This window comes from Nicotiana attenuata, chromosome 11, assembly GCF_001879085.1.
Source record: "Nicotiana attenuata strain UT chromosome 11, NIATTr2, whole genome shotgun sequence".
NCBI lineage: Eukaryota > Viridiplantae > Streptophyta > Magnoliopsida > Solanales > Solanaceae > Nicotiana > Nicotiana attenuata.
The window spans coordinates 53714694-53734408 of NC_031999.1; the positions used below are offsets into that span (position 1 = coordinate 53714694).

A 19715-nucleotide genomic window follows, 5' to 3' on the forward strand; every position below is an offset into this window, starting at 1 on the left:
CACCGGTTGTTTACACCAAATTAATAGATACTTGACATGTGTCTTGCATATGGACTTCAATCATTTAACCATGGTAAATTATATGCATTCTCATCTAATTAAATTAATTAACCATAGTGAGTTAATATAGTTTGGTGTAAACACCCGGTATGAATTGCCCTGCTGAAAAAGCTTTTCTCAAAATATTCCAAAAATACACTGGCCCTCCTTATAGATTATTTCAATATCAAATTGTCCCCTTGAAACTCAACAAAGAAAATCTCGAATTTTCTCGTTACAAAAACTCCAATAAGCTAAAAACTCTACTCCCCGGCTACCATATTATTATTACTACATTGCCTCACGACGAGAATGTTTCTATTAATAACGCTAATGTCATGGAATGGAATGTTTACAACAATGGACGTGTGATAGTACATGGCATCGATGTGGAGAAAAATATAGAGAAGAAGAGCTTCAGATTTAAGTATTTAACATTGAATTAGCTATTTTATATTTGGTTAAATATCCTGAGTTATTTCTGCTAATGGTATTTCTCATGGGATTGTCCCTTGTAATCGTTTGTATTTATGATATATTCTACTCGAGGAAGGTGTCAAGGTTCCATTAATTACTTAGGCCTTTTTACGTTTGACTAGTTGGATCTACTTTCTCATTCGGTGTTTACTACTTATATTAGAGCCCGACTATAAAATCTTTAACAACCACGTCAAAACAAGTACTAGTTATCTCTTACCAGCACAGGTATGAGATAACTTTAACCATCACAGCTTAGGCAGATTAAAAGAAATTATCTGACGGTTATTATCTCTGTTGAAATTTGAACCTAGTCTCTTATGATTTTTATCCACTTTATTGACTGCTAGATCATACCGTAGGGTGCTAAAAAAGATGTATTCTTTTAGTCAATCTTACACTAAAAAATCCTTGCACTTCCAAACATTTCTTTAAAGTATCACAACTTACACTGAACAGAAAAAATAAAGAGAATCCAAGTGATACCAAATGGATTCAGCAAGCAACAACAACAACCCAGTATAATTCCACAAGTGGGTTCTGGGGAGGGTAGTGTGTATGCAGACCTTAACCCTACTCCCTTAATCCTACTCTGGAGGGTAAAGAGGATATTTCCGACAGACCCTCAGCACAAGAAGATGAAAAGAAACGATAGAACAAAATGGATTCGGCAAGATGATTCAAAATTCTAAAATCAGCTTCTTTATGTATTTGACATGTATCAAGTACTGGTTCTTACATTTTATTCTGGTAGTTGCAAGAACAATTGAATATTAATCATTTACTATGAATACTGCCCCATAGACTTGCTTTCCCTCCATAAAAACAACTATGTTACAATAAGGAACAAGGGCATATGCTACAATCACTAGAATGCTAATTTTCTCCGTATCGTTCCAATTTTATCAAATGTCCCTGAAGGAACACTAGAATGCTAATGAATCTACTAAAAATATCAGCAAAATTGCTACCAGACATGGGTTGTCTAAGAATATCCAGGTCTCCATAAAAGTTAGTAGTACACTGGTTTATGATCCCTTAGCATTGGCAATATGATAGTTGTAATCAATTCCTGAACAAATTTGATGGAACCTGTAAAGAGAACTTCATATCAGTGAGAGCGGCAAAAAAGATACAAAATCATACAATTCATGCAACTGAAATCAATTCCACGCAGGCACATAAGGGATCAGCCGATCAGATGTGCAAAATTTTGATCAAAATTCATAATCTCGAACAGCATAAATCCCAAACTTTTGGCATCTAAGTTTCATGATTCATCGTTCTGAAAAAGCTGAATGACCGAGTCCTAGGTCCTCACCAAAACTACTTCAAATGAAATTGAAACACTGCCAATATAAATCACAATTTTGGAAGATGGACAAACTCTTTTAGACCCCTTAAACATGAAGAAGCTTCTTGATAATCTCATTCTGCCTATTCTACTCCATCCATCCCAAAGGACCCAAACTACTTAACCTACTTCCCCTTATTTTCATTTTTTTTGTAATGATGGTGTTTGTACCAACTTGCCTGCACCTCGACTATTCCACAAGGTACTTGCTATCTCCTACCAAGAAAGTTACTTGATCTACTTGATCTACTTCCCTTTCTGGTCTACCCAAAAGCCTGACATCTTAAGTGGAAAGAAATAACCCCCCCACCCACCCTAAAAAAAAACCCGAATCAGATGAAAATATGCAAATATATTTTTGTTATTTCAAAGCTTAATGCAACATCTTTTCACATTTTTTATCGGTAAAGGTATACAACATCTTTTCACATTTCAAACCACTTCTTTTAACATTAATTATCTACCAAGATGCCCGAAGAGTGGAGATAGAGCACAATGGTTCCTTGGTATAAGAATAAGGGTGATATACTTCGCACTCGGCCCTTTTTTGTTTGCCCTGGCGATGGACGTACTGACTCGCCACATCCAAGGGAGGTGCCGTGGTGCATGTTATTTGCAGTATTGTTTTGATTGACGAGACGCGATACGGTGTTAACGCGAGGTTAGGGGTGTGGAAACAGACCCTGGAGTCTAAAGGTTTCAAGCTGAGCAGAGCCAAGACAAAATACTTGGAGTGTAAGTTTAGTGGTGCTACTCAGGGAGTGGAAGGGGAGGTGAGGCTGGATTCACAAGTCATCCCTAGGAGGGGAAGTTTTAAGTACCTTGGGTCTATTATACAAGAGGATGGGGAGATTGATGAAGATGTCACAAATCGTATTGGGGCGGGATGGATGAAATGGAGACTTGCTTCCGGTGTTTTGTGTGACAAGAAGGTATCACCAAAACTTAAAGGTATGTTTTATACAACGGTGGAAAGACCGTCTATGTTGTATGGGACTGAGATTGGCCAGTCAAGAGCTTCCATGTCCAAAAGAAAAAGGTAGTAGAGATGAGGATGTTGAGATGGATGTGCGGGCACACCAAATTAGATAGTATTAGGAATGAAGTGATTCGGGACAAGGTTGGTGTGACCTCTATTGAGGACAAGATGCGGGAAGCACGCTTAGATGGTTTGGACATGTGAAGAGGAAAAGCACAGACGCTCCGGTAAGGAGGTGTGAGAGGTTGACATTGGAGGGCCTTAGGAGAGGTAGAGGTAGGCCGAAGAAGAGTTGGGGTGAGGTGATTAGGCATGACATGGCGCAGCTACAGCTGACCGAGGACATGACCCGTGAAAGGAAGGTGTGGAGGTCGAAGATTAGGATCGTAGGTTATGTAGTCTAGATAATTCATACCGGTAGTGTTAGTACGTACTCTCGCATTTGGTTGGTAGTAGGCTTATTTGAATACCTGTCGTTTTTTGTTTTGCATTTCGGTCATCTTACTATCTTGATATGTATGCTACTTTTACATGGTTTTTCGATGTTGTCCTGTCTTTTTTTCTTGTTAGTATTGTGGTACCTATGCTTGCCTGAGCCGAGGGTCCGAGTATCGGATTCGGCAAAATCTAAATTTTAAGATTCGGGGGTGCGGATCCATATATGGATACGGGTGCGCGGGGATTCGGCTAATAAAAAATAGAGCTATAAAAAACATTGTAAATTTTGAGAAATATTCTGTGAAAAACTTACATGAATATTGTAGAATTCAATCTTTCATTCTCCAAGATGGACATTATTCTTTCATTCTCCTCAATCTGTTTTATTTTTTTTTTTTTTGAAAAAGATAACATAGTTGTATATTGATATAAGACTTCACTAAAATTGTGAAGTCCCCCATAATTACAAAAAAAGGATGCCCTAGCAAAAATTAGGCACTCCTAGTCCTTCTTCTTCTTCTTATAAGGACTCTAAAACATCTAAAATGGATTCATGATCCTCCAAAAGCTAACCTTTACACCAAAAATAAAAAAGAGCTAGACATTTCATCTTAATCTTCTGAATGCTGCTAGACTTATCTTCAAAGCATCTTTGATTCCTTTCTTCCCAAACTGTCCACCATATGCATGCTGGGACAATTCTCCATCTCTCTCTTTCTCTACAAGGTGTGCCCATTTTACTCCAGCTTGCCAGAATATCAAGGACTCTTCCTGGCATTGCCCATTGAATTCCCCTCAGACTGATGAAGATTCTCCATATCTGAGAGGTGAACTTGCAGTGCAAAAAGAGATGGTGAATTGTCTCTGCCTCCTCTTCACATAGATAACATTTGGAGCACAATTGAAAACCTCTTCTAGTTAGATTGTCATGAGTTAGAACTGCTTCTCTTGCCAGTAGCCATGTGAAGCATGCCACCTTATGTGGTATTTTTACTTTCCAAATCATCTTCCATGGCCAACATTCCACCTGATTATTGGACTGATTGAACTCCTTGTAAGCATCTTTAACTGAGAACTTCCTTTGACTATTGCCTTGCCATTTGATCATGTCTTGAACTTGGTTTGAGATGATGCCACTGAACTGCTGCAGAGAACTGTAGAATTCCATAACCCTGTCAATCTCCCAATCATTTAACAGTCTTCTGAATGTGAGATTCCATCCTTGGTTTGACCACACCTCTTCTATAGTAGCATTCTGTTGTTGACACAAATTGAAAATATCCGGGAATAGTCCCTTCAGAGATCCTTGGCCTAGCCAATTGTCCTCCCATAGTGAAATCTTTCTACCATTACCAACTTTGAACTTTGCCTTGTTGATTAGTTTTGGCCATAAGTTCCTAATTGATCTCCACAGACCGACTCCATATGGTCTTCTTACTGTCTTGGTTGTCCAGCTTCCTTCCTTTCCATATTTTTCCCTAATCACTTCTGTCCACAGAGATTGCTCATCTGCTGCAAATTTCCACAACCACTTCAGCATCAGACTTTGATTCTGCACTTTCAGATTTTTGATCCCCAACCCCCCTGATTTTTTGCTTGTGATTAGATCACCCCACTTAACCAGGTGAAACTTCTTTTTGTCACAGTTACCTTCCCATAGAAAGTTTCTTCTAAGGGCATCAATTCTGTTCACTACACTAGCTGGCATTGGAAATAAAGATATCATGTATGTAGGCATGGCATCCAAAATAGAATTGATCAAAATCAGCCTCCCTCCCATTGACAAATACTGGTTCTTCCAGTTAGACAATTTCTTTTCACATTTTTCCAACACATTATTCCATATTCCTTTTGATTTGCTCTTGGCTCCCAAAGGCATCCCCAAGTATATAGTAGGTAGAACCCCCACCTTCCCCCCCAAAACATTTGCCAGACTCTATATTTCCATTACATCATTAACCGGATAAATAAGGCTTTTTTGCCAGTTGATGTGCAATCCAGAAGTGGCTTCAAACAGGATGAATATCACTCTTAGGACTTTCATTTGCTCTCTATCTGCTTCACAGAATACCAAGGTATCATCTGCATATTGTAAGTGAGAAATCCTTCCATTGTTGTCAGTTCTATTGGTCATTTTAAATCCCCTTATCCAGCTGTTTGTCTGTGCTTTCTTCAGCATTTCATTCAGTCCCTCCATGGCCAAGATAAATAGAAAAGGGGAAAGAGGGTCCCCTTGTCTTAGCCCCCTCTGAGAAGGAAAAAATCCAAAACTTACATTAGAAATGCAGTATGATATCCATCTAATCCACCTCCCTCCAAATCCCATCCTCCTTAAAATTTGTAGCAGGTACCTCCAGTTTAAATAATCATAAGCCTTCTCTATATCCAATTTACACAGAATCCCAGGTTCTTTGCTTGAGATCCTTGTATCTATGCATTCATTAGCCACTAGGACAACATCCATGATCTGTCTTCCCCTAACGAAAGCCATTTGTTGATGATCCACCAGCTTGTTGACCACTTTCTTGAGTCTTTCAGTCAGTAGCTTGGAGATAATTTTGTATATGCTACTGATCAAACTTATTGGTCTGAAATCTTTTAGCTCTTTTGCCCCTGCCTTCTTAGGAATCAATGCTACAAAGGTAGCATTCATACTCTTCTCAAATATTTCCTGCTCATAGAAGTTCTGGACTGCTGCTACAACATCCTTTTTTACCACTTTCCAGCATTTGTTAAAAAAAGCCATTGAAAAATCATCTGGTCCTGGTGCTTTATCCCCTGCAAATGCCTTAACACTGTCCCATATTTCCTGTTCTCCAAATGGGCTTTGTAGCATTAGGTTGTCCTCCTCTGTAATCATTTGATGGATGCTATTGGGCCCTGTTGGTCTCCATTCTTCTTCCTCTGTGTACAGCTTCTTATAGTATCTGATAACCTCCCTTTTGATGTCTTCTGGAGCCTGTAAAGACTCCCCTTCTACCACCAGTTGATCTATATTATTGTATCTTCTATGAGCATTAGATGTTCTATGAAAGAACTTGGTGTTCTTGTCTCCCTCTTTTAGCCATAAAGCCCTGGACCTCTGCCTCCATGCTACTTCTTCATTACTAGCAATCTCCTCAAACTCCAGTGATAATGAGTTCTTTGAGAGGATTTCTTCTTCAGTCAGGCTCCTTTGATCATGAATTCCTTCCATCTCTGCAAGTTGACTGAGAACACTTGCCTTCTGCAAAGCTAGGTTGCCTTGCAAGGTTCTGCTCCATTCTTTGAGCTTGGTCTTCAAAGCTTGGAGTTTAGAGACCAGTACAAAGTCTGGTCTCCCTTCATAAAAAAAGGAATTCCACCATTCTTCAATTCTTTCTTTAAATCCCTCAGCCTGTAACCACCAGTTTTCAAACTTAAAGTATGATTTGACTGGTTCCCATCTTCCATATTTGAGCATCAATGGAAAGTGATCTGATTTCTCCCTTTGCAACCTCTGCTGTTTGATGCTTCTGAACTCTTCATTCCAATCAGTAGAAATTAAGAATCTATCCAGTCTAGCTGCAATAACATGTCTATCCCCTTTCTTCCAAGTGTACTCCCCCCCTGCTAGCTGCATATCTACCAACTCCATATCTTCAATGAAATTTGAGAAATCCATCATTCCTCTTGAGATTCTGGAACAATTCTTTTTTTCCGAAGGATATCTCACAGTGTTAAAATCCCCACACACCACCCATGGACCAGAAAAGAGGCCCCTTACCCCTGCCAACTCCCACCACACTTCTTCCCTATCCCTTCTATCATTGGGAGCATATACAGCTGATAGATGCCATATATAGTCCTGAGTCTTGCCAAGAAATTTACAAGTAATAGAATGAGCACCCACCCCACATACTTCCCCCTCCCAAGCTCTACCATCCCACATTATTAAAATTCCCCCTCTAGTTCCACTGGCCTCCAATTGAGTATATTTCACCCACCTGTGATCCCAAAGTTCTCTAACAATCTCCCTGATATCCCCTTGAATTTTAGATTCTTGAAGACAAACTATATCTGCTTTCCATTCTAGTAGTAGGCTTTTGATAACTTTCCTTTTCCTTGCCCTATTCAGCCCCCTCACATTCCATGACAATATGTTTACTAACATTAACTCTGATTGATAATGACTCCCCCCTACTTCTTGTCCCATTACTCTTAAAATTGCTTCCTAACTCTAGTCCTTTTAATTCTTTGATCCCCTTTTTCTTTGGTGTCTGATTCCCTGATGATGCTTCTTTGCCTGTATTTACTTGTCTTCTGCTGTCAATTTTCATGAACAATTCCAAAGCTTCTCTTTCACAGCCATTAAAGTCTACCCCAAATTCTTTACTAAGCTTTATAATGTTCTGGTGCACCCAAATAGATGCTTCAAACTCTAGGTCTTCTTCAGGTTCTAAAGATCGTTGGTTTAGAGGCACTGCCACTTCTATTGCCCATGCATCTCCTCTATATGTTTCTGCTTCTTGTATCTGCATGTTGCTGTTCTTGCTTGTTTCTACTGTTGTTCCTTCATTCTCTGCTTCTGTTACTGTTTCATTAACCTCGAGCAGCACCATCTGTTTTGTTCCTTCCTTCTCGTCTTCCATTCCCTTTGCTTGCTCTCCTTCTTCTGTTGCTTCATTGTTGCTTTTGTCTCTTAAATTCTCCGCCAGTACTAGTATGTTATTCTCCTTCAAAGGCTCGAACTGGATGGCTTTTAATCTTCATGGAAGGGATCATATCTGGGCCTAACTGTGGCCTTATTAAAGGCCTTTTCTTCAGAAATTTTTTGGGCCAAAAAATCTGGGCCCATTCTCTTTACTGTATCAGTCTGTTTGGCCTTGTTATAAGGTTTTAAAAACTCATGTGACATGTCACGTGAGGTACTAGGTTTAGACCAAGTATCCTCATATCCTGTCATTATTGTATTACCTCGAGCCCCTCCCACTGTGCTTTTGTTACACTCTATTACCCGCTGATGTTTTACCCACTGGTTCAAACTGTTATCTTCTCCATTCTTACCAGTGATGGACCTCGCCGGCAATTCACACCAGATCTGCATTTCAAAGACCATACCTTCAGATTCCACCTTCACGGTTTTAGGAGTTGAAGAACCATCTCCATGGACCTTTAATCTTGCCCATTTCAGATGGTTTTCTAATTCCGTTTCCTCCTCTGTTTCAATCCAACCACCACATACATCTCCAATTTCTTTGAACACTGTCTCAAACAGATGAAGAGGAAGCCCCACTATCCTTATCCATGTGTGCTTTATTTTTGTCAGGGCCGGGCTTGTTCCCACCATTGGAGACCACCATTGAAGCTTCGCTTTAAACTTCTTCCAGAACCATTCTATTTTCAGAACTTGGTCGGCTGTAGCTTTCGATGAGAATTCAAAGAGGAATCTGTGCTTGTCCATCTCATAAATGTTGATTTCCTTTGTTTGCTTCCAAGAGTATGAAGCCCATTTTCGAACCTCTGATAAAGTCACTATTTCTGGGCTATCTTCCGGGAAGAACCCTACCAAGCACCTACCCAGCAGCTCATTGTGTTTATAGTTCCCAGATATATGAATGATGCCTCCATCTTCATTAACTTTTGCATCATTCAATTCTCTACCTACCCATTTATGGTTCCTGACAATGTTGGAATATTGAAGTCCTTCAACCTCCTTATAAGCTTTAAAGACATTTCTCCTCTCCCCTCCATTAATGAACCTTTCTATCTTCAATGCAATTTCGAGCCACCCTGCATTGAATGCTGCCTCTGGTACAATAATGACCGATCTTCCCCTACCTATTACCCCAATGATGGAAATATAACGACCATAACTATTGAAATTCCTTGCACAGTATGTCTCTGATGTTTTATCTCTGGTTTTCCACCTTTTCACATAATTACCTTTCACCTTTGATGCTTCTTTCATGTTATCACACAGCCACAACATCGATTTTCTGCTGAATGTAGTCCTTCTGATTAGGTTCCTTCTACGCTCTGTCCATTCAAACCATTCTTCAGAATTTGTTGTACATCTCTCTATCTCGTATGATTTGAAACCCACCGCAAAGTATATAATGTTTTCCTTCATATTATAACTAGTTTGGAAATATCTTTGTATCTTAAGGAAGAAAGGGGATTTTCCGGCAAGAAAGACGCCGGGAAGGTTACTCTACAGTCCTAGAAAGTAGGAGAGAGAGTGTCCTAGGGAACTGTGCCTAGGAGCATTTTTTATAATTAAGGCACAATATCTCCACTTTAGAAAACGGAATACTTTGTATGTCTGTTTTATTTTTGATTTTGAGAAATCAAAATCTCAATTTTTCTCCCAAATTTGTCGATGGACTCCGGTCAAAGTGTCCGAAGTCAGTTGACCGAATCCGGGACGTATCCCATTCTCGCTCCCGTCCCTGTCTCGTATCAGGATGGGGACGGCACCAAAATCGAAGAGTCCGCGCAACTTAGTCCACAAGGTAGGGGTAAGAGTCAGTTGACCGAACCCGGGACGTATCCCGTTCTCGCTCCCGTCCCCGTCTCGTATCAGGACGGGGACGGCACCAAAATCGAAGAGTCCGCGCAACTTAGTCCACAAGGTAGAGGTAAGGCCTGCGTACACACCACCCTCCCCAGACCCCACTATGTGGGATTGTATTGGGTATGTTGTTGTTGTTGTTGTATCTACCGAACTCAATATAATTATATTCAAGCATTGTAATAGATCTTAATAACCACACAAATCAAACTAAGTCATACAGATTGAGACGGAGGGATAAATACTTCAAGAAAGTTATGGACGAACTTTTGCACATGTTAGTCTAAAGTAGTAAAACAAAAGACATGCCTAGAACTTTTTAAGGAAAAGAAAAAAATACCTTTAGATGGTGTGGCATGATTTTTATATCAAAGGGCACGTGAAGCCAAGCCTCAGGCGGATAGTACAAGAAGTTTTCAGGCTTACTAGTATAGATATCTGCATATTGATGAATGTGGTAAGCAAAAGCAGACTCCTGACCAGTATCAGTGAGGAATGTAGCTCCAAATGATTTATTGAACATTCCTTTCATTTTGTAGCGAGTCTCTTGTCTCTCTTCATTGAGCTCCCTAAGGAGAGACTTGTATGCTTCACTTGTATCTCTATTAGTTACTGTAGCATGAAGCCTACCAAGAAGTTCTTGTATTATGTGAAACTTCGCCTGAATGGGGAGGGACGGAAAGAGAACAAAGCTGGTTAGTACTAAAATTGAAATAGCTAACTACAAGAAACAATCGGCCATAATAGTAGGACGGTTTATATAGCGTGTGGATAATGTAAGCCTATTTACTGGAAACATCTTCTGATGAGACATATGGCCAAATAAAAGCAAGCCAACCAATACATCGAGAAAAAGCTGTGTTAAACTAGTTTGAAGCAGTCTACGGAGAAAACTTACTGTCCTAAATGAACAATCTGCTTATATAATAGGTAGTCCATTTAAGCAGAGTGCAAGATCGCCAAAGACAAATCAGTGGAAATAATTGGCGATTTCTCTAATGGGACATTAACCCAAGGGAACACACATATTGAGAAATTAAATTGATAAGCGTTCCAATGTGAACATGCATGCTAAGTGCAAACTAGGAAAGAAACAGGAATAAGAATACGCTCTAGGAAGATAATGATATTTCGTATAGATCTGCCAAGGTACATTTAAAAACTTCTAAAATTCAATGTACAAGATACTCAATTGGAGCCAGGATTTTCATTAAGGGGAGTCAAAATATAAAGACATAAACTCACCAAGAAGTGAAGGGTGTCATTATATAGTATATATACATATTTTTTTTTAAAATTACCGAGCTAAACAGTGTAATTTTCCGGCAAAGGGGTCTTTTGTGCATGTGGCTCCGCCACTGAAGATACTGCATCATACTATGGTCCTCCAAAGTCATGAACATGGGAATTGTAGAATCAAATAATCAAGTCATATATAAAACATGAAAACAGAATCAGAACCCGTCTTGCAGCACATATCATATAATTTAATAACTGAACATGTAGTTTCAAGTAAAGGATGAAAGACTATCAAGTTGTACCTGTTCAAATCTGTAAGTATTGTCATTCTGAATTATGATCTCATTCTGGAAACAACAAAAAACAACAGGAATTAATTAGATTTTGATCAAGAAAGGACGGAATATAGGGCATTTGACACCAAATAATATGAGCACATACACGACCTCCCCCCTCCCCCTCCTTTAGATTCTGCGACAAGGAGTTGATAAAGATAGCAGCAATAACTGAAGCATTTTCTTGTACCCAAGGGTGTGATCTAGTGGTCAATAAAGTGGGTTTAAAACTTGGATTCTAGAGTTCAAATCCCCACAAAGACAAAAAAAACACTAGGTGATCTCTTGCCATCTGCCTAAACGTAGTGGACAGAGTTATTCAGTACCTGTGTTAGTACCTGTGTTAGTGAGAGGTAGCAGGTATCCAGTAGAATCCATATATGATCCAGATTTCCAGTCACTATACAAGTGGTTTAAACTAATAATACCTTGTAACGTACAGAAATATGCTTCATATTCAAATCAAGAGTTTGCACTTCAACAATTTACAATGGACGAGCAGGGACGAAGAATTCTAGGTCGAAAACCAATCATCTTTATAGCTAAGTAGAGGTGGCTTTTTACATTAAATTTACATTTTTAAAAGCAATAAAGAGTACTACAAGTCACAATTTTTAATGATTAAAGCTATTTAGCAAATGATTGAAAAAAATCATTATAAAAGAAATATCATTTACATCACCAAATAGCAACAGTATGATGTAAAATGGTACAGATGGAGACTACGACAAACACAGAAATAGGTGAAACATAAAGAGACCAGAAACTAAAAGAAAGCATACCTTCAATTCATGGATGATGGCAGCAGTCCGCCACCCTGCTTTTGAAGGCCCTCTGAGATCACTAAAGAGGTGATCCCCAAAATATATCACCTAAAGTTTCATGAGAGTATATCTCAGTAATATAATGAAAAGGTAGAAAAATGAACTGGATAACACACACAAACGAGATGGTCTGCCTAAGTTGACTTATCAAACTCGCATGTAATAGAATAAAAAGCCCTGCCGTGGAAAAGCTGTAGTATTTTGTTAAGCTTACCTCTGGACCTTTCCACTTTGTAATCTGCAAGAACGTTTTAAGGCATCCATGGTAGTAAATTTTACCGGGAAAGAAAGCATCAACTTTCGTAAAAGCCAACGTGTCCTTCTCCACATCATAGCAGCTGCATAAACATCCAATAAATACAATGAGGGCAGTACTGTATATGAGAGTAGCATGGAATGTTTTATATAGCATGAATTGGGACTTACGAGAGGATGTGATACATCCTAACAACCAAATAAATAAATAAATAAATAAATATATATATATATATATATATATATATATATATTTATATATATTTATAAAAACAAACAGAACTCTCTTATTAATAATAAAAAGATTTCTTTTTATGGTGGGTGGGGATGGCATAGTTGGAACCAATGTTATATGCAAGGAAAATTTGACAGAAAATTTAATGGTAGAGAACCAAACCGAAATGGATGGTCAGATTTGTAAAAGGCTGGCTTGTTTGCTTTAGCAATTACAACATCAAAAAGTTCCCTCCAGGAGTCTTGCTGACCCAATGAATCCTAATGAAATATATACCAAATAGGAAAGGTGTCAAATCGGAGAATCCAGACTGATGGAACAATATAACAATGAAAATACAATCAAAGCAGACTCGAAAAGAGAGGACACAAATATCAAACTGTATGTTCCAAGGGAAAATAAGGATAGGCTCATCGGTACCACCAAAATCTTGATTCATCTAATAATGTTAATGCCCATAACTGCAAATTAAAAGAAGTGGTAATACAGCGTGCACTTCATTAAGAAAATAAAACTTGGGTCTAACTCGACATCAAAAGCTAGCTAGTGGTGAGAATTATTCAAGACCATATAAGGAGACTATAATCCATACACAACCGAATTTACACCCTCTAGCACGGCCAGGACAGAACATTTGGAGTGTGGAGTGACATAACATGGTTGGTCCAACATGGGCTAGCCCAACACCAGGGATGGATCCGACTCCAAAACCATGTTAATAAAATGAACTTTGGGCCAAACTCAATCTTAAAAGCTAGTTGAAATGGTGAGAATTGGCCAAGAAGATGAAAAAAGACTACAACTCATACACTAAACAGAACTGTTGTGGGATTCGGACACACCTAAACTATACTTCAAACTAATATATTAGTGTCACAAACAAAAGCAACTTGCTTCATTAAATCAGTAAATCTGTAACTCCAGAAAAAGGGAATTGAGCAACAGTTACAGATGTATGCAGCTAAAGCACTTGAATGAAGCATGAAAAGAAAGTTTGACCCGATGCCCAAAAAAAAAAATAACGCTGTCACTTCCCGGACGGGCTTAGACCAAACATTAAACATGCAGAGAATGTGTGGGAGTTTCATTACCAGAATACATGAACGCCTGTAGATTAATTACACAGATACAGAGGGGTGTGTGTGTGTGTGTGTATATATATATATTGTGAATTCAAGGGAATTAGGGAGATGAAAAGGAAACAGTAGATTACCAAAAATGATATTCTGCTATGGATCTTCATAATGTCAAGTAATTATTAGAAAACGAAGAAGACACCAGCACTAACTAATTTCCACCACCAACTCCCGGCTCCTTTTACGAACTCCATAGTCCACTTATGCAACTAGAGCTAAATCGCCAGTAAGAGACAACAAAGTTTCAGCTAGCTGAGGTCAAACTATTTCAGTTGAGTGTTCTTACATTCTCTATATACACGCCGCAGACAAACACAAACTTATGAACATAGTCTGCTGATGTAACAAGTACAAAAATGGTAATGAAGTTCCAAGAAAGGTGTAAGTTTGCATAAAAGTTAGCCAGGTAAGGTACCAAATCAATTATAAATTTTTTTTCCACTTGAAAATACCTGCAACATAAAGCGCATCCCTCCATCCACAAAATAAAAGGGAGAATTGGTCAACAAGAAAAGTTTCTTTCCTTTATCCTTCAGCATCCTTAGAAAGCGTAGTAGCTGATCCTGGAAAAGAGAAGTGCAAAACTTAGGTGAAGTTAAGAGTTCTAAAAGTTGCAAAATATACAGAGCAACTATGGTTATACTTACATTCTTTACAAGGTATCTAGGGGGATCAGCAAGTATTCCTCTGTGAACTAAGCCGCTATTATGAACATACTGTATCGCTCGATTCACATCTTCATATACATAACGAGCATCAAATTCCAATTTAGCATCAACAAAATGTTGCACAATGTCAGCAATAAGGCATGCCTGCAAAGAAGAAAATAAAGAGAACCCAAGAGGTCTGGAAGTCACTAAAAAAATCCTTCAACTATGTATCTAATTGCATCCTTCTACTTTATTTAAAGAAAACATTCTTAAAGAGAAGAGATTCATTAAACATCACTATTGCTCTGCAAATATTTATTTGTTACACCACAAAGCCATAAGATATGACTACCAAGTGTCCAAGATCAATGGCTCAAATCTTGGATCTTGTAACCAGATTTTACATCAGAAATATCATTATATACAAGCATTTCCTCTATCCTAAATTCACTAATTTCAGCCATCTTCAAACTGCACCTTCGAAGGGTCTTGATCAATCCCCCCAAACCCCACTCCCCAACAAAAAGGACAGCAAATAAAGTTCCTAGATGCATATCTGACATACTTGCAGATTGGTGTTCTCCTAAATTTCTAACATTTCCACCAATATTTTTCATGATTCAAAAGGCCCATGCAACTAAATATATTACATAAACATGCCCAGTGAGTGCAATCTTGTTATTAATGTCAAATGAGTTCTTCAGTGCGCTAAAAAGCCAATGTTAAAGGGAAAACTGTCAAATGTTAAGAAATACTAGAGATCAATAAACTAACAAACTAACCTCACTAAAACAGAAGAAATCCATCAAACAAACTAGTTCCCGCGCTTGATCACGGCCAATATGTCTTGTACCATACATCTCATCTATTTCTTCCTGGCTGAGCTGCAAAATTTAACATCAGTGAGCGTCAGATTATCTACTAGATTGTTTCTGGTGTTAACAAATTTCTGAGACATAGGACAAATCAACTAAACTAGCAATGCATCCAACTTCCAGTAGAAACCCAATATTTAAGAAGGCATCCATATCTTGTAACCCTCCCTCCCTCCCCCACCCCCCCCCCCCCAAAAAAAAAAAAAAAGATATACTCCAATCCTTCCTGGCCCATAGTTCAAGCAGGCTATTTGTTTGCCTTTGGATGGACAAGTGTAGATGGGCTTCTAGAAAAAGAGTGTCTATTCTCAACAACATAGATGTTATATTCCTTCTCTTCTTCTTTTTCCTCTTTGTTTTTATAATTGAATTTTATTTTACGACTGCACCAAGCCACTGTCAATACATGACGAGAGAGTACATCAGAGCTACTAAGCACTTAGCCAACTATCTACCTATCACAGAAATACAGATGTAACATATGTAATGGTCTTGATTTTTCATGAGGTAGATTTACTAGTCTTGATAAACCTATCTTTGTGGAGCTAACGGCAAGACCCACCCATGGACACTCATCAAACCAATTTGCTTAGTTTTAAGAGCATACATGTCCTAATAGCTTTCTCTCCAGCTACGCCTGCCGGTCTTACCCCACCGTGCGCCTTGCCACCCCTTCCCATTATGTTAGATTTTTTGCTCTTTTGAGCCATATTTATTTATTTTTCTTGGGTTTTTTTATTTGATCATCATTTCCTGTGCTTTTACCACGTCTTCTAAATTATCTTTTTGTAATATCAATAATCAATAATATTTCTATTGATCTGTTGCTAAAAAAAATATGGAAAAGGGTTAAATATGCATCTAACATATTGGAAATGGATTAAAAATTCCCCCCTTCCACTTATTGGACCATAATTGCCCTCAACGTTCTTTTTAAGCATAAAATTGCCCCTCATTTTAACGGAATGACAAGGAATATGTGGGCCTTTCAATGAAATACGTGGCATTGATTCATCGGTCCCACATGAATATGTGACCCAAACCAAAAACAACTCGACCCATTAACTTGAACTCTTTTTTAAAAGATCCCAACACTTCATCCTCTTCATTGTCATTGTCTACAATTTCTTAGGAAGATGTATAAGGTATATTCCCAATATTTTCTATGAAAGAAATCAAAATCACAACATAATAGGGAGCTTGCTAAACTTCACCTTGCGCCTGCCATAGTAGCATCCGTCAAGCTCAATTGACCCAAAAAAGTCTAACTTCATGAGACACCCCTTTGATTTGTCATAGTATAACCCTCTGATGGGAAAACTAGGATCATACTTGAATTCCAAGCAAGTATCAGGATATTTGAACTGAAGCACAAAATGAATAAGAGAATAATCCATCATCAGAAAGGTAAGGTTACTTTATCCACAAAACATAATCCTACATGTTCTTTTCTTTAAGTTTATTCTTGGAAATAGTTACCACAAGGCAAGAGTACAACAACACACCTCACTAACTAGATGCTGTTTAGCAAGATCATAAATCAAGCTCTGTAAATTGGAGGAGTAATGCGCCAACGTGTAATCATAGTCGAATCCATAGACTTCTATGCTGTCCAACCGCACGTTCTTATTAACATATACACCTAAAAGTAAAACATTATCAGCCACCTAATTTCAATCCAATCCTCAAACAGTAGCAGAAGTTCTCATAGAAGGTTAAATGTACTATAGAATGACACTATGACAGGAGAAGACGTGGTTAACCTTTAGGATTCATTTTGGGCATTTGTTTCAATGCATCAGGAATCTTTAGAAACCTCTCCTTCGCAGCATTGTATTCTTCCCTAATTTTCAAGATTTCTTCCTCAGAAAATGGATCATTTGCAGTTGCTAACAATTTATCTTGGTCCTCCAACTTCAATATTTTCTGCTCTGAACACGCTAAATTACTATATCGACGAGAAAACCCTGTATTTCCAAGAAAAACTGCAATCTCATTAGGTTTTTTAATAGAGCAAAAATACTTACAAAAATCCAACACAAAATTAAAAGATCTTTCAACAAACACACAACAGAAGAGAAAACAAATACCTTCTTTACATCCATAATGAGAAAAACTCGTCCTCTGCAGCAAAATTTGCTACTATCAGTGACACTATCAAAATTGTATTCATATCTATGATCCAAACAATAATACACAAACACCTACAAAGACATACGTACATACACTGGTTTATATAGGTACATGAGTTGCATAAGTTTGTAAATAAGCATCTATACAAAAAACAGAAACTGCATAAGCAGACAGGTACTCTGCAATAGAATTTGCTACCATAAGCGACACCTATCTAAGAGGTAGTCATACCTATGGCTGAAAAGCATATCACGACAAATAACCACAAAGACATACACAGACAAGACTATACAGGTATTAGGGTGACATATGTTCATAAGAAGCATCAATACAAAGCTCGACACAATATAAACAAGAAAGGCATAAAAGCTCATGCTATGAAATAAAATTTATACTATTAGTAACCATGTAAAAAAGAAATATTGCTTAGGTTAAGTTATGGCACTTTGGAACACTGCCGATCGCCACCTCTTGCAAGCAACCGTCGGTCACAAATGGGAATAATCATACGCTATCATAGGCGCTTTTCTGCGACTTCTGTTGCTTGCTTGTTGCATAGAATTCAAACAAGAGAAAAAACTGAATTGAACTGAACTTATTTTGGGTGGATGATATATTTGCACATCTATGAACCAAAATGAATAACCGGAACCAAATTAAAACAGAACCCCCACAATGACTCTTTAACTAATGCCAAATCTATGTTAAAGCTATGGTGGTGCACTCATCATCTTAGAATCCTAGATTAGCCTCTAATCATACCTATGGCTGAAATGATGATTAAAACACAACTAACCACAAAGACATCTATACACATGGGCGGAGCTAAAGGGAGGCAAGGGGGTTCACTTGAATCACTTTTGGTTGAAAAATTATATTATGCATTGCAAATAGGGTACAACCGATTTGCTTGTATATATAAATGGGGAAAATCCTAGTGAAGTGACAAATGGGGTTCAAAATTTGCATTAGGTCAGAGATTCAAATCCCATGTGTGATATTCTAGTATGTTTTAAAATCCCCTTCTGTAAAATCTTGGCTCCGCCGCTAACAAGAGTATACAAGTACAAGGGCGACATTTGTACATAAGAAGCATGATAAAACCCTTTACTATATAAACAAGACAGGTACCAAAGCTCATGCTATGAAATAAAATTGCGACAACTAATAACAGTATCTCAACTATGACATTTATATATTATGTGTTGGAAGCATTCAGTGAGTTGCTTTAAGTGACAAGTTCATATCTCAACTATGACATTTGATTGTAGTATTTCTTGAATCCTCTTATATAAATTCCTGGCTCCACCACTGCACAGGGTACTCTTAGAAAGCACCAATACAAAACCCCACACTATATAAACAAGACAGGTACAAAAGCTCATGCTATGAAATAAAATTGCTACCATTAATTACCAAGCCGAAAAGAAAAACAAAAATTCGCATCATCACTGACACCTAACAAAAGGGTACTCTTATCCTCCAATTACACACAGTCAAACCACAAAGGAAAATACAGATGCACAAGATTATAAGGGTATGAAGTCCTATGGCGTGCATATGTTCATAAATAAGCATTTCTTCACCAACCCACAAGCAATATAAACAAGATATGATAACATTGCTACCACGAATAACCAAGCAAAATAAAGGGTACCTATATAAATGATGAAATGTTGATTCTAAACATCGTCAAAGAAAATGTTGATCTTAAACAAAAACAAAAGGCACTAAAGAAAATATTCATAAACAAGATATAATAGGAATATGAAGTGCACAAAACCCAGGAATAAGACATAGAAAAGAGAGGTAAAATAAAGCTTACAAGAAGGGAAGAACGGAGCCTGCGAAGGCATGCCATTGCAAAGATGGCGCCTTCAGCAGACCATGGAAATTGAGAAAATGAATTGCTGAAATTGATGGTATTTTTTTAATTGAATAGTAAGTACTAAGTACTCTATAAGCAATATCACGTTTTTCTAGGTTCGTCTTTTTTTTTTTTCTTTTTTAGTATGGTGCCAACTACAAACCTTGCACGTGCTAGTAATTGGAAATTTTAGAAGCATTTTATCAATTGAAATTTATATTTATTTTTTCTAGTCGGTATAAATACATTATGTATTGATTATATACGAAAATTATATATGAATGATACATGTATTATACATGCATAGTCTATTCTTCTTTTATAAAGTTGAGGATGGGATCTTTTTC

The 19715-nt window shown here is 37.8% G+C and overlaps 1 protein-coding gene across 2 annotated transcripts; it reads right to left on the bottom strand.

Annotated features, from left to right (window-relative positions):
* LOC109234551 (5'-nucleotidase domain-containing protein DDB_G0275467) lies at nt 1193-19443 on the bottom strand. 2 transcript variants are annotated; one of them, XM_019400579.1, is made up of 14 exons: nt 19327-19443; nt 17459-17492; nt 17132-17335; nt 16874-17010; nt 16583-16732; nt 15276-15377; nt 14491-14655; nt 14296-14406; nt 12870-12967; nt 12432-12555; nt 12176-12265; nt 11361-11405; nt 10160-10480; nt 1193-1608 (listed from the first exon to the last, which is right to left on the bottom strand). In XM_019400579.1, exons 1-14 carry the CDS (start codon nt 19360-19362, stop codon nt 1582-1584), a joined length of 1644 nt encoding a protein of 547 aa, XP_019256124.1. In that variant the 5' UTR covers nt 19363-19443; the 3' UTR covers nt 1193-1581. The 2 variants fall into 2 exon arrangements, with proteins under 2 accessions (XP_019256124.1, XP_019256123.1); XM_019400578.1 differs by having other exon boundaries at nt 17132-17353.